The sequence below is a fragment of the Anguilla anguilla genome, chromosome 19, assembly GCF_013347855.1.
Source record: "Anguilla anguilla isolate fAngAng1 chromosome 19, fAngAng1.pri, whole genome shotgun sequence".
Classification (NCBI taxonomy): Eukaryota; Metazoa; Chordata; class Actinopteri; order Anguilliformes; family Anguillidae; genus Anguilla; species Anguilla anguilla.
Genome location: NC_049219.1, coordinates 14300062 through 14318926, shown reverse-complemented (window position 1 = coordinate 14318926; position 18865 = coordinate 14300062). Strand labels below are relative to the sequence as shown.

The 18865-nt window shown below is 49.6% G+C and overlaps 1 protein-coding gene across 2 annotated transcripts in view; it reads left to right on the top strand.

Moving 5' to 3' along the window:
- Positions 1–18865, top strand: part of atxn10 (ataxin 10) — a 35048-nt gene that overhangs the window by 3475 nt on the left and 12708 nt on the right. For both annotated transcript variants that reach the window (XR_004763673.1, XM_035402182.1), the window contains exons 3-10: positions 711–796; positions 4137–4233; positions 6339–6506; positions 8646–8726; positions 9387–9549; positions 10305–10413; positions 11076–11251; positions 16100–16163. Coding sequence is in view for 1 of the 2 variants with exons in the window: in XM_035402182.1 (XP_035258073.1) it covers positions 711–796; positions 4137–4233; positions 6339–6506; positions 8646–8726; positions 9387–9549; positions 10305–10413; positions 11076–11251; positions 16100–16163 (944 nt within the window). In the remaining variant the exon portion in view is untranslated. The remainder of the gene's footprint in view (positions 1–710; positions 797–4136; positions 4234–6338; positions 6507–8645; positions 8727–9386; positions 9550–10304; positions 10414–11075; positions 11252–16099; positions 16164–18865) is intronic.

The following is an 18865-nucleotide window of genomic DNA, read 5'->3' as shown; positions in this document are numbered from 1 at the left end:
CGCGAGCGGCTTGTGGCAGATTTCTTGTTATGGTTTCATAAGTGAAAATATGTCATTATGTCTTGAATGCCTGGCTGTGGATTTGGCCGATGGCCGCTGACCCTCCCCTCGGTGAGCTCCCACTGACCTTGGAGCGGGAGAGACCACACACGTCACCCCACCCCATCCCAGGCACGCTCTGGTCCAGAAAGCTCTTCCCAAAAAGCTGTGAATGCTTACTGGCCTCTCGTCGCGGGCCAGTCCCATCAGCAGGATCCAGCCTCACAAGGGTTTGGATGCAGCCCTGTCCTTACCCAGAATGGGGGTGGGGGTGGGGGTGGAGGGGTACACCACTAACCCACCCCCCCACCTCCCTGCCACCCAAGGTTTTCCCACCAGAAGAGCTGTCCAAATTCGTTTTTTGAATAGCAGTGACTAGAAAATGTAGCCTATTTCAGTGTTTTTTTTACTATGGGTCGGTGCCCACAATGGGTCACAGGGGTGTAGGGGGTGGGTCCCGGAATGAGTCTGTCGTCCACTGGGGTATGTTAGGACCTGTTTTTGACCCGCCCCTGAAAGGTACTGAAATGATCATTTGGATCCCGATATTAAAAAGTTTAAGAACCAGTGGCCTGTCTGATTGTTAAATGTAATAAAGTGCAGGATGCTCCTGTAGAGACTCAGGTGTGACTGCTCTGCGCGTGTCTGAGTGTTTTGCTCTTGTTTCACAGGGACCTGGGATTCATCCCAGTTTCGCTCACAGTCCTGGAGGCGCTGCCCGGCCTGCAGGTGGAGAACGCGGCCTGGCCAATCGAGGGTGAGTTTCGCTCGGCCTTCCCCGATCCTTCCCCCCGCGCCGGAACGTGGTTCCACCACAACAAGTCGTACGTTTGTAAAATGGCGGACGGTGTGCAGTGCTGTATTTGCAGATGAGAAAAGAAGGATTTTGAGGAAGAAGACAGCGTGTGGGGGCGGTGGTTTTTGCAAAGCGGTTGGCGTGGCGTCTCAGTGATGTGCCCCTCTGCTGTCGGGACGGGCCTGCTGCCACAGTCCGCGCTCGTGTAGAACAACAGTAAAAATATATGGCCTCATTTAGGGGGCGGGGATCGAATGGTCTTGGGCAATAATGCCTTTAGCATAGATTACACCAGATCTGTGGCTTTCCCTCTGTGGTTACCCACAGTATCGATGAATACGAGACCCCCTTTTTGGGGTTTCATCTGATTTCCTGCCCCTCCCTTCAGCCCTGTGGGAACTGAGCAGTGACTCTCAAGGGACATGAATTCCTGTTCTCTTTTACTGCAAATTGTATCGCATTGCCCACATTGTGAAATCAACACCCTCCCCCAAGAAAAGCCTCCTTAACATCACTGGTTCTGCAGTCTGTGTGGAAACATAGTCCTCAAGTGCTTTAGTTAAGCTTATCCTGAAGCTTCATTAATGATGTGTATCTGTGAATGTTCAGTGTTGCGTTGGTCATCATGAAAGGTCATTAGGTCGCTGTGTGTGCCTCTCTGATAAAGTTATCATGACGTTATTCACCTCGTACAGTCATCGTAACCCTTGAAGCGTGGCATGCCTGGTGAGGAAACTATGCGAGAGCTGGGCTGAACACGTCAGGCTGTGATGTGCAGTGCACCTAATTGCACGGTGCTCACCCCGTGGTTATAAATAGGAGAGGAGACCACACAGTTTGACTTGAACCCACAGGATGAAACCTTCCCCTCTCTAAATGAGCCATCGCTGTATTTTTCGTAATTGTGGAGAGCGGGACCTGCGTGTTTGGAGTAGCCCCTTCCGTGAGGTGCGAGTAGGCTGGAAACTGGACATTTATTCTTATTGTTTTAAAAAAAAAAAAAAAACTGTTAGTCAGAGGGAATTCCACAGCTTCTAAGTGGAACATTCCGGTACTTGGCGGGTTTCTGTGGAAACCCTGCAGTCCCGCTGTTTGGATTCCGGGGGTGTGCTCCCATTTAGGCCCGCCCTGTGGCAGAGACCGAGGGGTCGAGAGGTGATGCCGTGGGCCAGCTGATGCTTCATCTCAGGGTCCTGTATGTGATGGCACAAAATGGCCGCCCGTATGATCCTGAAATCCAAAGCCTCACAACTGCTTGGTCTGTCACAGTGTGTTACCAGTGCGACTTGACTTAGGCTTGCGCTGGTTGGATTATGTGCCCTGATCTACTAGTCCCCCCCCCTTAAATTGCGTTTTGGAGTTGAGCTTGGTCCCTGTCCGGAGTGTATGAGCCACAGAAAGGCGGGAGCACAGCAGACACACAGACTGACAGACGGGGGTTTTTTGTCAGTCTGTGTGAGATTTTGGTTTTATGAGGTGAGAAGCGCAGCGCTTTTTCCCTGCAGGGGTAAAAAAGGCCCACGCGGCCCCTCTGCGAATCTCCCCCGACAACAATAAAGAAGGAGGAGAAAGGGAAACCGTGTGTCTTCAGGACTCTGTGGCTTTTCGGTCCTACGTCCGCCAGCCCAAGTTTAGATCCCCACCGCCTCATCGCTCCACCCCCACCCCCGACACGTTCAAATTAGCTGCGGTTGAGGGTTTCTTCAAATACACAGCAGATTCACACAAATACTTCTCCCCACCTCACCTCTCCCTGGTCATACCCAGAGTAACCACAGGCCGGGGTCACGCTGTTTTCAAAGAGCCAAGCCAGACCCATAATTTTGCTTTTGTTTCTGTTGTAGCCTCAGTGCCTCGGATATAGAGATGGAGGCAGCGATGGGAAGGTCACTGTAATAAAAAAACAGGACTCTTCAGACTGCTTTCAGCAGACAAAATAGCCTGCATGTGTCTTTGCTTGGGTGTGCATGTTTGTACGCGTGTGTGTGTGTGTGCGCCCAAAACTGTGCTGTAACAAATTATACAAAAGACTAGACAGCTGACTGTTACTAACAGTTGAAATTCTCTGTTTGATTGGTTAAATAGGATGTTAATAGAAGAAAATTCCTTGGATGTTTGAAAAAGGCTCGTTGACTCATTAAATAGGAAAATATTCACGCTTAGCTTGAACTGCCCCTCTGCTGGCCCACTAGCACAACTTCCAGCCCCAAAATAGTTTTCCCTGGAGGGTTCCCATCCAAGCGCTACCCTGCTTAGTTTCAGCCTTCAGGGAGGGTGAAATCCCGGGTGATACGGCCGCCTGGCCTTCAACGTGAAATTTTATCACAGCCGTTTGTCTGCTATTGTCTGGAGTCCAGAATAACGGGATGAATTAGTGTTTACATGGCTTTGCGCACGGTCTGTGCTGTGTCTGTGTCTGTGTCTGTGCTGTGTCTGTGTCTGCCGCTGGCTGCAGCCCAGCGTAATTCAGTTTTTGCGCTGTTATTGCCGAGTTGTGTTTGTGTTGGGAAAAGTCCCTGGCACACTATGGGTTTCAGTCTGGCCCGCTCCTCTGAACTTTGACCCCCAGGACGGGCGGGCGACCGGCAGGCGTCTTCCATTGCTGGTGCGTTGCGGGACCTGTCGCTACGGTGACGTCCCCCAACGCAGTCCCTCTAAGCCCCATCACGGTGCACATCTGTCTTTTAACAGAGGAGAGTGTGAGAGAGGGAGAGAGAGAAAGAGAGACGGAACTGTAACCCACAGCTTCCTCTGTGCAAACAAACCATTTCCTGGGTAAAGCAGTCCTAAAAATGCATCATAATCCCTAACCTCAGCCCCTTTTTTTTTTTTTTGTAAAGGACGTTTCCGTTGTAATAGCGCTCCGGACTCTGGACGCAGTGTTCCGTCTAGCAAAAGGGGACGACGAGATTTGTGACGTTTCCCATGAATCCCTTCCGCCTGCCCTGCGGAGTGTCCGTAGCCACAAGCCCGTAACTCCCAGGGTACACTTCTTCCCCCCGCCAAGGGTTCCGTCCCTTAACTCCCAAAAACACGGCCGGCTGCCGAGCTCAGGACGGTCACGTCTCGTGGTCACTGAAGCGGGACGCTGGACTCCACCTGTAGTGCTCTCCTGTCCTCCTTTCTTTAGTCCTCTTACACACCTGTACTGTGCATGTGTGCTAGCACAGGGATCCCTCCCTTCACTCACATTAATGCTGGAGCTCCCACTCGCTCACATCAAGTCTCATGTTGTTTCCATGTGGTTTTTTTTCTTTCTTTCTTTCTTCTTTCCATCTCTCTCTCTCCCCACCGGGTCCAGCTCTGCGCTGTGGGATCCAGTTCCTTGGAAACCTCGCCGTAGGAAACCAGGTTTGCAAAGATGACATCTGGAAGCACTGTTTTCCACGTCTCTTCTTGTGAGTGTTTATACTCGAGACCACTGGCAAGTCTAATCTTGTCATGTTTTATTAAGGTTTTTTAATAAAGGACTCATTGAGAAGAAATGCAGTCGCACGTTTCCGCCACAGAGACATCGTTGTGAAGTTTGGCCTTGAGTAGTGTAAATAAATCCTGAAAGCTTTTTCAAATCGATAATCTAAATTTAGAGGCAGGCTGACATTTAGGCCGAACGCCGCTGGGTTGTCTGTTTCAGCTCTCCCCTTATGGCTTTGCTACCGGCCCAACATTCGGCCTGCGAGAGGTTTAGAGAACTTATTTTTATTGAACGGTAGCTGGGAAAATTTAACGCTGCATTTCACCCGCACACTGTTCTTGGGTCTGCAAAGTTACTTAATCAGCGGTAGAAAGAATATGGTTGTGGATTATACACATTATGTCCAAGTAAGCTGTACTTGGTGCATTTCATAAATCATAACGCAGTACTTTGCAACTGCATTGCAGCTACTACCCTCTGAATGCACCGGGATTTATTTATACGATTCTTAAAAGCCAGAAGTTGACATTCCGTATGTCTTCATGTACATTATAATGAAAGTATCCTGATGTCACAAACACAGATGAAGGATAATCATAATAGGGCAGAATGCCTTATTATAATTAGCCAATGATCCAATTTCCTATAGGAATTTGAAGTTAATTTGGTGCAGCATTGGCCCGTTTTTTAAATAAGGATTATGGGTACACATTCCACAGACATGCGAGAGGCCAAGTAACATTTTGCACCACTGGCATCTTTGAGAGTCCTGTCCCAGCGGAAAACGATTTTTCCTATGAGAAGTGCTGTCATCCCCAGCATTGCTGATTACACATGGGATTTGGGTCAGTGGAGAGAGCTGGGATTCAATGTGCTGTGAAGTACAGGGTATCCAGGGTGTCTGTAATTCAGGTGAAAGACCCGCAAAGGCACAGCACTGAATGTGTATATATATATTTTATCCTTGCATGTGCAGTGAAGTGCCTTGTCCCTTTGGGAGTTCAGGGCTCAGTCTTGCCTCATTTTTCACATATCCTGTTTCCGTAATGTGTCTCTCTGCGAAAAGCGCTACGCAAGTAAAATTGAATAGCGTTGCATAAACCCAGCAGCATAAAGGTGGATGTTCTGCTCTGCTGAACGCTCTCTCTCTCTGCACTTACACGGGACCTCGGATGGCCTTTTGGCCTCACACCCAGATGGACTGCGGCCAAGGAATTAACTGCATATATGGCAAAAAAAGAAACCTTTGCTGAGTCTGCTTGACTGTGGTGTGGCTTTTCTGGAAGGGAAAGCAGGGCACTTTCTCAGAGACCCAACTACAATAATGTACATACAGATAGATTCGTAATGATAATAATAATAGTAAGATTGCTCACATATAGCGCCTTTCTTTTCATGGTTCTCAAAATACTTCCCTGTAAAGGGAGACGTCTCACCTCAGCCCGAAACCCACAGCGATTCACGGCGGCCATTTTGTGGTAGAGCCCTCGCCACACATCGGCTGGTGTGGAGGGAGTGAGCTATTAAGCCAATTAGACTGGGGAAGATAATATGGCCAGGTTGGGAGAGCCATTTTGGAAATTAGTTGAGGATAACTGAAAACCTCAAAATCTTTGCGATGATAGCCATGGTACCTCATAATATTAATATCGCTTCCCAAAAAATCAGAAGTTGTCCTCATCAATTTATGTCAATGAGAGCAGCCCTCTCTGAGGTTATTTCACATAGAAAATGGAGGTCTAAGACCGAAACGTTTTGCGTTTGCTGTCTTGAGCATTGTGGACTTTATAACATATGAAGTTTTTGCTGTAGCCTCCTCTTCAATTTGTTTTTCCATTTTGCACCAGTGTGTGGGTTTTTACAAATTTCTCCACTTGGTTGATCACAGTTGACCTACGCACCTGATTTTATACTCTAGATCTAAAAAAAAAAATGACACATTTACATAAAAGATTGGAAGCTGATATATATATTTTTTACATCCCAGTCACTTTTCTCATAAATTGACAGGGCATGACTACATGAACCAGGGTGGGGGGGTGCAGGACAACCCCCTTAGTTTTGCTGATGGGTGCTGGCTCTCCTCAGGGACCTGCTGGACCACGGGGACGAGAAGACGGCCGCGTACGCCTCCATGGTGCTCTACACCTGCCTGGACGAGCACAAGGTGCAGCAGCTGGTGCAGAACCGGGAGCATCAGGAGCTGGCCATGAGGGTCATCAGCCTGTGCCAGAGGCAGCCCGAGCTGGACTGGGCGTAGGTGTTTCAGAGTACACTGCAGTGTGTGTGAGAGAGTGTGTGAGAGCGTGTGTGTGTGCGTGCGTGCGTGTGTGTGTTTCTGTGTGTGTGTGTGCGCGTGCGCGTGTGCGTGTGTGTGTGCGTGCGTGTGTTTCTCTGTGTGTGTGCGTATCATTGAGCATGTGTGTCAGTGGAGAAATCCAAGGAATGGATAGACACTGTAACCCTTGACGCAGTACATCCTGCACTGTGTGCCAGCACCTTCTGCATGAGCAAGCGCAAGCTGCCATGACTGTGTGGCATAGCCACAACCGTCCAGGTCGAGCTGGAGAAACCGTGAAATGTTTGCCGGATATTTGTGTGATGATACCCTGAAGGTTTAGTCTCCTGCTGAAAGTGTGCCACCGCGGAACCTCGGGAAGCAGGTCAAAAGAAACAAACTGAAGTGAAAGGGGGAAGTCTGTGGGTGCAGCCTCGTCTGGGTAATGGAGACTCAGGACATTGGTCCATCGGTGATTTCTGATCAGGAGCTGATTGCCCAGTCTGGCTCTTCTCTTTCAGCTTTCACTTTCAGAACGAATGACGGTTTTGTGCTTTTGATAAAATACAGACTGTACAGCCTAGCAAGAATGAACTGTTTTAGCCCTGACTGCAACTCGTACTCAGGGAGAAAAAGGAAGGAGCTTCGGACCGAAAATTCTGTCACTGTACTTTTTTCTCTTTGAGAAGAAACTCTGGGGTAAGCATAGCAAACAATCAGGGCTGGCCGCAGAAACCAGACTTATAACCGTTCGAATTATCAGTCAGGGATATTGCCTTTCTGCTCCCCCAGCCCATGGCTGTCCGGGCTGGGATGGAGTCTTCTACTGACAGCCTGTTTCCAATCTGATCTCTGAGTTTGGACTGCGTCCGCATCACAGGGGTGGGATGGGGGGACGGGGGACGGGGGTTTATGATGAAACCATTGGGCTTACTGCTGTAGACACACATGCTCTTGAATTACTGTCCCAACTCTTTGGCCTTCGTGGATTGTAAGATTTTATTTAAAAAATGCAAAGAACAAAAAAAGAAAAAAAATATTGTGGATTGAAAAAGAAAATAACGCCTGTGGTATGCGAGCTTAAATGCATTTGTTTGTGGTCAGCTGAATGCATTGTGACCTCCTATTGTGAAGAATAATATTCAGTGAGGGGTTGTCCTGCTAAGACACTAGTAAATTAAGGAATTCTTCCCATACCAGTGCTCCTCAGGGTGGCATTTATGTAATATAAAGCAAATATTTTATTCAGCCACAAAATTCTGAGTGAAAATTTAAAAGGGAAAATGTGCTTTTTCCTCCACTGTCTCATTCTAAGCGTTTTCCCTTTGAATTTTTCTCTTACAATTAAGGGGCTAAATGCATTATTTGTTTTTATTCTTCCCTCTGAAAGAACTGATGAGATTGTGCTCTGTTGGCAGTGCATTAAATTTAGGCCGCTATCCCTGGCATTATTAATTTCATTGCAAGTAAGACCCGTGGACAACACATGGGACGCACCGCGTATGCATTACGTGCGCCCTCAGACATTCTCTGCTGTGACTTAATGACAGTCATATCATAAGCGTAAAGGTGATGGAAAGGACTGTCACGGCGCGGGAGATAAGCGGGGTGGATAAAGCGCTGCAGTTGTGAGGACCTCGACCCGGGAAGGCGACCAAACGCAGACAAAACACAGCGCCTGCATGTGGGAGGCGTGCGGAAGATGTGTTTTGCATTCCTCCCCTCCCTGTAAAAATAGACTCGGACAAGCAGGCGCAAAAAAGACAGCCCAGCGGTGTTATTGGAGCGTCACAGCCGGAACCAAACAAAACCTGGAGCTTGTTTTACTAATGTCTAATGTTTTTTTACTTTTGTTGTGTGTGTGTTGTGTTGTGTGCGTGTGTGTGTGCGCGTGCGCGTGCGTGTTGTTCTGTTGTGTGTATGTGTGTGTGTGTGTGTGTGCATGTGTGTGTTGTGTATGTATATATGTGTGTGTATGTGTGTGTTGTGTGTGTGTGCGCGTGCGTGCATGTACGTGTGTGTGTGTGCGCCTGCGTGTGTGTGTTGTGTTGTGTGCGTGTGCTTATGTGTGTGTGTTGTGTTGTGTGCGTGTGCTTATGTGTGTGATTTTCCTGCAGGGTTCTGATCGTCACACAGCACTTCCTGAAGTCCTCGGCGCTGGTGGAGACGATGTTTGTGGGGCTGGAGCATCAGGAAAGGTAATCCACAGAAGTGTGGTTTTGTCTCAGCGTTTTCCCCACGCAGTGTCCTGCTCGCACAGAGGAGGAAATTACAAATGTGTGGTTTTCTGTGCCTGGCAACGAAAGTTTAAATGTATGTTTTCACAAGTGCAGTGGCTTGAGATGAGTTGGTAAACATTGCAGGATGGCCACAACTGGGAACTGTTTTGAGGGCCTGCAGAATTCAGCTTGGCACAGTCACCCTGGGAACACTTGGATTAGGGGCTTCTAAACAGCCAGGCTAGCCCAAAGTGTCAGGGTTCGAAACATTTATTATATATATTATTATATTTATTCACAACTACCCTGCAAAAAAAAAAAAAAAAAAAAGTAGCCAGTCTTAAGTATTTTAGTCTATTATTTCGACTTTAAATCTTTTTTCTTCTACTTTTTTTTGCTACATAAAACAAAAAAGATTGCCAATGAGTCCATTTGTCTCATTTCAAAATTTATCAACGGGTTAAGATAATTTCACTTTTCAAACAGAAAGTAGATTAAAACAAGCTAATATTTTCTACTTGAGATAAAAAAAGTGTCATCATAAAATTGGTTTGCTGTCGGCCCCCGCCTATACTGTATGTTGTCACTTAATGCTGCTGCGTGTGACGGTGTCGTTCCCCCCCCGCCCCCCCGATGCAGAGTGACCCTGCTGGAGCTGATCACGGCCCAGCTGGGCGAGGAGGAGGAGGGGGCGGTGGAGGGGTGCCGCGTGCCCCCCAGGCTGGCTCGCTTCCTGGCCTCCCATTTCCAGGAGCGCTGCAAGGTGGTGCTGTCCTTGGCCTCCCAGTCCGCGCCCGACGAGGTGAGGAGCGCTCGCCGGTGTGTGGGACGGCCCGGTGTGAGTGGCTTTGTGTGCGGACTTAGAGCCGCACGCTGTATCCAACTGCGCTTTATTTTCAAGCGTAATGGGAATAACCTGGGCTGTTCACCCTGGCAGGGTCAGCAACGCCAGGGCCAGGATACGAAGCAGTCTGGTACACACCAGTGTTTACTTACAAGCTAATGCTGATTCCAAAAAGCTCTTGTGATCAGATTGCTGGCATTTATGTGCCAGAGATCAGAGAGTGGCTTGTGCTTCTCGCGTATGTCGGTGTCTTGTCTTTCATAGTGGAGAACAGTAATGAGAGGAGGAAGGAAGCTCAATGATGACTGATGACTTTTTGCTTAACAAACTGCTGAACGTCGTACGGTTCAGCTGTGCACCTACTTACAGTAAACTACTGTCAGTCATGCAGCGAGAACTTCGTTAAGGCTCTGAAAAAAAAAACATTTTTTTAACGATAACAAAATTGATGCCTTAAAAATGTCAGCAATTTAGAGATAGAGATCTCGTTTTTCAAATTAAAAAAAACCCATTTATCTAGATGTTTCCACTGGCTGAAATGTGTCAGTGTGTTAACAGGGCTTATAAATAATGGTACCTAGTTTATTGTAATTAATGATGATTGATTATTGTGTTGTTCAGCTGATGTCAGTGAAGTATCTGAACCTGTAGCCAATGACCTAGGGAGGGGAGAAATGATGGGGGCCGGCGTGACCCCTGCCTGACCTTTCCAGGAGGCCCTGACGGTGATGCGGCTCTTGGACCTTCTCTGCGAGATGACCTCCGACCACAAGAAATTAATGTTCCTGCAGGATCACCCAGATCTTCTGGAAACCACCGTCGGTGAGCGAAGGGCAATTATGAAGTCATCATGAGTCAATTCATAAAGTCTGTTACACGCGTTAAACTTCTACGTTACTTTAAATGGCAATAGAATAGGTGTTCAGCATTTTTTTTATCCCCCCCCCCCCCCCCCCCCCACCGCTGAATCGGTGGGAAACATTTCTCTCTGGATGTTTTTCCATGTCCTTATCAAGATGATCAGTGAAGGAGAACGTTGGTGGTGAGGGGGGGGGGGGGGGAGGGGGGGGGGGGGGGGAGGGGAGGGGGGTCTAACCGCAGCCTGCATGTGTGAGGGAGAGGTGAAGTGTTTATGAAACAGACAGTCTCCCCCAGTAGACTCTGCTTCAAGCCCCCCCCCCCCCCCACACACCCCTCCCCAGATATCCCAAGCACACTCCCCTCACCCCTCTTACTGGAACACTGGAGCTGGCTTCACCTGCAGCGCACGCATCTCTGCAGCAGGCGCTCTCCTCAAAACGCCCCCCCGTCTCTCCGCACCCCGCCCTCGTCTCTCACCTGTGTCGGGCGCACCTGAAGCCCCCGTGGGCCCGGCGCAGGTATCTCTGCTGCAAGCCTGTAATAAATCATCCCCCGCCTCTCTCACACTGATGCATCCCCCCTCCCTCTCCCTCCCGCCCCTTTCCCCCCATCATGCATTGCAGAGCTCCTGAGGGAGGTGCACGCCGTGGGCAAGGCGAGCCGCAACGTCTTCACCGTGGTGCAGGACTTCTCCGCGGGCGGCGCTGGCCCCGCCTCCCACCCCGCCGTCAGCTTCAAGGCCCACCTGGTGCGCCTGATTGGCAACCTCTGCCACGCCCACACCGACAACCAGAACAAGGTGAACCGGAGGGGTGGTGCAGCCGGGCCACAGGAACCGTCGGGCGGAGGAAGGGGTGGGGGGCAGGGCACACCTAATCGTTAGCGATGTCCCAACACCGTCCGAGTCCTCAGTTCAGTACCCACAGTCCCCTGGAAAGCTGCCTCGTGTCCTGAGAGAGAACATTCTCGCTGAAAAACAAAATGAATGGGACATGAATGTGCTGATCTGAGAACGCATGAAAATAGCAGCTGCGCCAGACCTCTTTGGCTGCGTGGAGCGTTTCGTGTAGGCTACACATCGCAGGGAGGTTGAGCAACAGTCCCAGTACAGCACAGTGGGATCGAGATTTGTCCCAAGCATGAATCATCTTGACACTGGTGTTAGGAACTGCTGAGAGTCTTGTCACTTTTCAAGGATAATGATAGGTTATTTCCTCTAAATTCGATTTATTTATTTATATATTTTTTTTACGAATAAAAATCCCTTTAGGCCACATTATATATAAAAAAAAAAAAAGAAATAAAATAAGGCCTCATTTTAATAAGACCTCAACGGATGCCAGTGTTGTCCAAAGTATATATTATGCGTGGAGAGGTCAGGCTGAAACGCGTCCCATCCCGCTGCTGGCGTTGCGGACCGAGCGCGAGCGCGACTGTTGGAATGTTCCGGTCTGCGCTCTGCGTGTGATTTGCAGCACCTCGGCTTTCGCTCATTTGGAGGCTGCGCTGTGGTCCCGTAGAGTACTCAGCCGTCAGGCCCAGAGAGCTGGAAACTCGGCGAGTTTAACGGCCTGAGGCTGACTGGCGTGCGCTGCGCTCGGACACTCGTTACTGTTCCTCACGGTGCCGGATGAACCGAGTCACTGTGGTCCTGCGCTGCTTTTCTGTTCTTTATTTTATAGAAGGGCCGCTTCAGAAAGAAGGACATCCACGCATTCAGAGAGAGAGAGAGAGAGGGAGAGATAGAGATAGAAAGGAACCACAGCAGACTTTCACCTCTGAAATATGTCTTGGGTACCGTAGCAGAAAACGGACCTCGGTGTGAAAGTGGCCCAAATCCACCTCCTGTCTTTTTGGATGGTGGGAGCCGCGTTCCACTGGAAACAATGGAGCGGGCTAATCTGGGGGATTTACCAGCGGATTTGATGAAGGCCCATGTTCCTGGCCAGAGTTTCCCTGACCCCTCTTGTTAAAAACTTCTCATCTCTCCCATCCTCCCCCCCCCTCCTCCTTGTTCTTTTTATGAATGGCCTGAGCATGGATTACTGGGGCTGCTGTGTCTCTAATTAAACTCCCACTGCTTCCCCGCCGTGTCTCGGAGTCACTGCGATTCCCAGCCTCTGGTCGCGTCGCCGCAGCGCTAATGGGCCTGAAAAGGCTCACGTCAGCGCGGCACAATGGGGGGGGGGGGCATGGCCGGTGTCGGGGTCGGAGGTCGAAGGGCAATCCCGAGAGGTCGCGGAGAGGCTAATAAGGTGTTGTGTCCGCTAAACTGCGTAATCTCCCTGGGATTCGCCCCCGAGGACGTTCACTCAACGTGTCACTCCTGTGTATCCTCTTTCTGGGGGGGGGGGGGCAGTGTTCTTTAGTTTTTTTTTTTTTCAGGAGCTGTACTTTTTTCGAGGATTAATTAACAAAATTTACAGCACCCCTCCTCTTCACCTCCCCCAGCCCCCCACCCCGATTTCCCCCGTTTTTCTTCAGTGTGCTATCTCGAGCCGGCCAATTGAAATGCCTGACTAGTTGATACGGAGAAACAATTAAAATTCCACACGTTTGGCTGGCGTTCCGCGGGCTGTCGGGATGTGAATGAGTCTCCCTGGCGCTGCCTGTGCCACGCTGGCATCGGGCCCCCCCCATGATGAGGGTATTATTTTAATGGAAAAGAGTCGCCTATTCAGTATTAGCATGCAGCCATCGCCGGGGGCACAAAACACAGATAATGAAGTGGGGGGGGGGGGGAACGCGAGGAAAAAAACAAAAAAGAAAGAGATCTGGCCGGCGGCCACTTCCAGCGAACGGCCCTGAGCTCCCTCCCCGAAAAACCGAGCGGCACGAAGGCGGCCCGGCGGCGGCATTGCACAGTTCTGCAGCGCAGCCCGTCGGTAGAGCCTCGGTCCGCCAACAGTTCATTTCTTTCTGTTCCGCCTCTATTATTTTATTCTCTGCATCTCGTTTAATCGACTAGGGTGGGGGGTGGCACGCCTTTTGTTGTGCATGTGCACTATAAAAAGTTTCCTTTATCATTTTTTGGGGTTTTTTATTTTTTGGCTAAGTAGACTGCAGACTCGCTTCAGCGTCTTTTCCCAGGAAACAGCCTGAGACACAAACCAGGCTGGAGCTGGAGTGACGCGATGCCTTTCTGGTGCAGGGCTTTGCTCTCCTCTGCTCTTCCCTCTTCCCCTCTTCACCGTCTCATTCTTTCTTGCGGTGCTCTGTGCTCCCCTGGTGTTTTTGGGAGGGGGGCAGGGGTGGGTGAGTGGGGGGGGGGGCTATAAGGGTGGGATTTTCAGTAAAGTTTGTGGTTACAGAGCAGAGGATTGTTGCACAATGCGCTGGATTGTTTAACCCGTAGGAAGCAAAGCATCGCGCGCCCAGTGCTGCCATTTTGGCTCGACCATGCGACCACATGTACGCCCGCCTGTGCCTGGTAGGGCTTAGAGCTTTCTGAACAGGAAATGGTCCTTGGTGTTAGCCGAACACCAACGACGTCTTTTTAAAAATAGTAATTCCTGGTCCCCGTGGTTACGCTACGCGCGTGAGCGAGCGGAATCCCCGTGAGGGGCGAAGCCCGTTGCCCAGGTCTCGTGTCCATGGCGACCGCTGATGGGTCCTGTGAGGACGGGGTCCTGCCCTTTTAGGAACGGGGGACAGCGTGGGAGAGGGGCTCTCGCAGCGCTTTGGGAACCTTCGTTCACTTCACGTTCTTGGAATGTCACATATAGTGTTTTTTTGGCTGTTTATTGCGTGTATTTGAAACCAAGTTGTGCTGGGCCTACATTATTTTTATTTTTGATTTTTTTTGTGGGTGACACCAACAGTCAAATTAAATTTACACAAAAATGTACTGGCAGGAGAGTGAAGCCATTTCTGAAGCGCAGGACTGAACCTGCTATTAATTTAAAGCCCGTTTGGTTGTTTTATTTACTCTGCGTTTCCGTTTTGGAGCGACTGGCTGCAATGTTGCACACAGCTGCCAGCAAGGCGGATGTACAGTATGTCAACGTCAAGCTCGTTCCTAACGTGTAATTAGGCTCTGTTTATTTTCCTGCCTTCTGTGTTTGTTGTTTTTTTAAGTCCTTGGTGCCTCATATGACTGCACGTCATGCGTAAAATAAACCTCCCAAAGATTAGCTGCAGATTTCTGCAACGCTGATGTGCAAGTGTGCAATGAGCAATCACAGTTAATGAGCAGAGACTCGCATTTCACCCTGCTGTTGCATCCCATTTGCATTCGAGTATTACTGTTAATGACACGTTATGACAACAATAAAATCTAATCAATGACTTGATCGGTGACACAGCACTTTTGGCACGGTGCTCCAGCGAAACTGCTCCGACTCCTCAAATCTACAGAGTAAAGAAAGCAAACAAAATAAAAGTAAAGCCCCAGTGTAAGAAAGGAAGCCCTGGACTCTTTAGTTTTAAAACGCAGTTGTTATTATTCACAGTAGAGCTGGGTCAGTTGGAGTCGTAAAATCACACGGTCTGGAAGGTGATATTAATCGTGTGAAGACGACCCCAAAAAAAGGCTGTATAAAAGCGTAGTGTTTACGGCTTCTTAGGGCGCCTGGAATATAAAATCAGGATAACTGTTACGGTTTTCATTTGTGTAGCAAGCGGAAGAGAGATGTAAATCTGTCAGCCTCCCGTCCATGCTCAGCGTATTTGTGCTGGCTTTTAGTCACTGATGGCACATAGGAGGATTCAGGCTGTATTTCTCAAGAGCATTGTGTAATGGCAGTTATGAGAAGTCATGTTATGTTTTTGATTATTATCATATATGCAGCGCTACAGCATTGCAGCAGCAGCACGGAACCGAAAAAAATTTAAAGCGTAGGAGTTTTTCTGAAAACTATAGTGTACACCACTCCTGATGTACTAATGTACTATATAGGCTATACTTTATGTACTTCTGAATTAGATGAAGTATTAGGGCTGTATGTTTCGGTGTTGTTGAGACGCTGCTGCTGCTGCTGCTGCTGTTGGGTGTGTCACCGGCTCACGGGGTGGCTGAGGAAGACGATGGTGAAGCTCAGCTAATGAGCTCGGGGTCCTCAGACCGCGGCTTTGACCTGGGCGGTGTGGGGCAGGGCTGGAGTGACCCAGACTCCCCACAGTTTCCCCTCTAATCACATCTGATGCTCAGTTCCCAGCTTGTCTCTGGTAATTAGACCTTATCTGATCAGGCAGGAGGCTTTTTTGGAAATCTGGGTGGCGTTCTGATAATTGGAACCCCCCGCCTCGATGTTGCTTTTATGCCTATTCTTACCGCGGTGGAATTTTAATACCTTCATCTTTTTTTTGTGTTTGGTGCGTTTGCTTCGTTTTCGAAATGGCTGTATACATCACTGCTGGTTGACTCCAATATTGGACTTTAATAAAACCATAAGGATGCAACCACGGTCTATAGCTGTAACCGATGCTTAAAACAAAAACTGTCACCAGATATGATTAACCAACTAAAAATACAAAGAGCACAAGTTGGCATGATATCCTCAAATGAATTGGCTCGACATTTTTGATCTTTGAATGTTGCATTTCTGGTTGGGGGTGGATTATAATGGAATGCCCAGTATGCCGTTCCACATTGTCTTACCTTGCAGTGACATTTTAACATGTTTGTTTGCGTCTCTTTCTTTCACAGGTGAGAGAGATGGATGGCCTCGCTCTCATTTTAGATAACTGCAACATCGACAGCAACAACCCCTGTATCCTTAACCTTGGCTGGACCAATCCTCTTCCTGTGATTGTGTGGTGTGGATGTCAGTAATCATCAATTAAGAACCTCCCGGTTTTATTTTGTGCTGCACAAAATTCCTCTGATTTCAGAATATGTGTCTTACATATGTGTGTTACGTATTTCATAATTTGGGTTGTGCATTCAGCTAAAGGGACTGGTCCAGTGCCTTATAGGACATAATAATAATAATACTAATAGAAATAATAACGATGAGTCATATGTAGCCGCTGCGCTTCTGTGTGGCCCGGGCTGCTTCAGCATGGCCTCCCAGTGGCCTGTTCTGCTCTTGGACGCTGCGTCTGAGGTTTAACCTCGACACCCCCGAAAGGGTGTCCAGCGTGTTTGCACTTCTTTTGCTCGGTCGAGTTCCTCTCCCATGGCTGCTGTCTCCTGTTTGGCTTCCCTGCATGCTCAGCTTAGCAGCCCCTTACCTCAGACGGCCATTTTGCGTATATTTAGTGTTTACTTACGGTGCTGGCACTCCTCGCTCACTTTCCGGATCACCCCCCACCCACCCCCTCGGTTTTATGAATGACTCCATTGAAACCGACGGGCGTATTGTGGATTGTGTGAGTTTAATGGCTATTGAGTGTTCATAGTGTGTTTTGTTTATTCTAATAAGGTGGGGGTTTTCAGGCCTTGTCATTACTCTGCTGTGTGGTCGCACTCAGCCCTGAGCTTTTGGACGGTCTGGTCTTCGGGATTCGACCACACAGCTTGTGCTGTGTTCCTGCTGTGGCTCTCTGGCCCCGTGCGCCGTCCCGTCAGCGCTGATCCTCAGCCTGCACCCTTCCGTTTCGCAGGTGTACCTGACCTCGCCTCCGTTCCGGAAGTTTCAGGGGTCAGGGGTCAACTGCCTCTCACCCTGCCTTTTTTACGCCAGCTGTTTGTACAGTGCAACAGAGAACTGGTCTGGTTGTAAAACAAAAAAAAACACAAAACAAGTTACAACGTTGACAAAACATTCCTTTAACATTGTGAGAACGTTCCCTGTTAGCTGGGATCACACCCTTCAGCTCTGCCTGGGCCAGTTCTTCCTCATACGTATTGATGCTGTGGGATTCTCTGTGTGGCAGTAGCCATCTGTGCCCAATGCCTTTACCCTCTCTTTGTTGGTTTTATTCCTCAGTGCTGTCTTGATTGGTTGTATCATCGTTGTGATCGAGCCCCCACTCCCCTCGCCCACCCCTCACTGTTTCCTGTTTCAGGCGCACTCTGTCTGGGTCTTTCGACTGTGCCGCTGCAGGATGTAATGCTCAGATTTTTTTTTGGGGGGTGGGGGGGGGGGGGGGGGGGGTGGGGGGAGGAGACGGGACAAGTCCCCCTGGCGAACGTGGGTGGCTGATGCAGTGCGGGTACAGTCCAAGCGGTCCCGTTCTCCAGAGAGCGCCGCTGTTTTAAATTTAAGAGCAGCAGGGGCACGGCGCCGGTCCCTTTCACTGGGAGATGAGCCGGTAATCTCGCTGCGCTCCCGTCTGATGGGGCTTCCTGCCCGCTCGAGGAAGTTGTCATCATTGGTTATCGCTGAACTCGTTCACGTGGGTCATATGCGCGCCTGCCAAGCCCGAACTGGCAGACGGGACTGCTAGGGGTTCATTTGTTTGTCACTCTCAAACTCTAAAATGGAGTCCCTTCCCCTCTCTTCATGTTTCTCTTTCTTTCTCTCTTTTTCTCTCTCTTTCTCTCATTAATTTTTAGCATGGTGTCAATCTTTCTTACCAGTTGATTTTACAGTATATACTGTATATGTGTGTGTGTGTGTGTGTGTGTGAGAGAGTGTGTGTGTGAGTGTGTGTGTGTGTGTGTGTGTGTGTGTGTGTGTGTATTTTAATCTTTTGTTAAGAAGCGATCGCAGAGACGGATCGTCGCGGTGTCTCCATCTCGGTCGGGGGTGTTGGGGCTCCTGCTGTCCCTGATTATGGCCTGTGTTTGATGGCCTGTGTTCAGCTGCGTTTCTGTGCCAGGCTGGACTCTGCTGCCAGCGAAGCCCTCACACTAATGGTAGTGTGCTGAATTCAGTGGTGTGGTGTCGACACGCCGCACCGCTGATCATCGCTGTGCAGCGTTTTCTTCGCTGGGTTTCTCACGCCGTCGCCTTGGCGTGATGAAGTCACGCCACAGAGATTCGCTCGTTTGTGTTCATATGTGGGGTGAAATCGATGCATAAACCGTTCAACCAACATCCAGAATCTGGATGCTTTATTCTTTATATGTGATGAGAAGGGTGAGAAGGTTCTCTTTTTCCTGTCTGCAGTTGCATGTTAAAACGGGTTAAGTTTATAACTGAAGGGCAGGGACAGAGGGATGTTTATTTAAGTGAGAGTGGCTGTAGAGACTGGCCTGTGGTGGGGGTGGGGGGGGGGTGGGATGGGGGTGCTGATGGGTCCCGTCTCGTCCCCCGGCTGTGTGGAAAGCCGCTCACACCGCAGGGAAGGTGTGGCGGGGCGCTGACCGGCGGACGCAGAGCGCAGAGTGGCGCTGGCTCGGTCCCCCGTCCCGTTTGGGGAAGCGTCCCGTCTGCGCTGGCGGAGCCTCAGAGGGAGCCAGACAGCGTGACTCACGGCCGGCGGGCCGGCGCAGGGCCGCCCCAGACCTCAGACAGATCAGCCTGCTGCCGCTGCAGCGTCTGCCGGCCCCGCATGACGCAACGGGGACTCCCTGCTTCTTCTT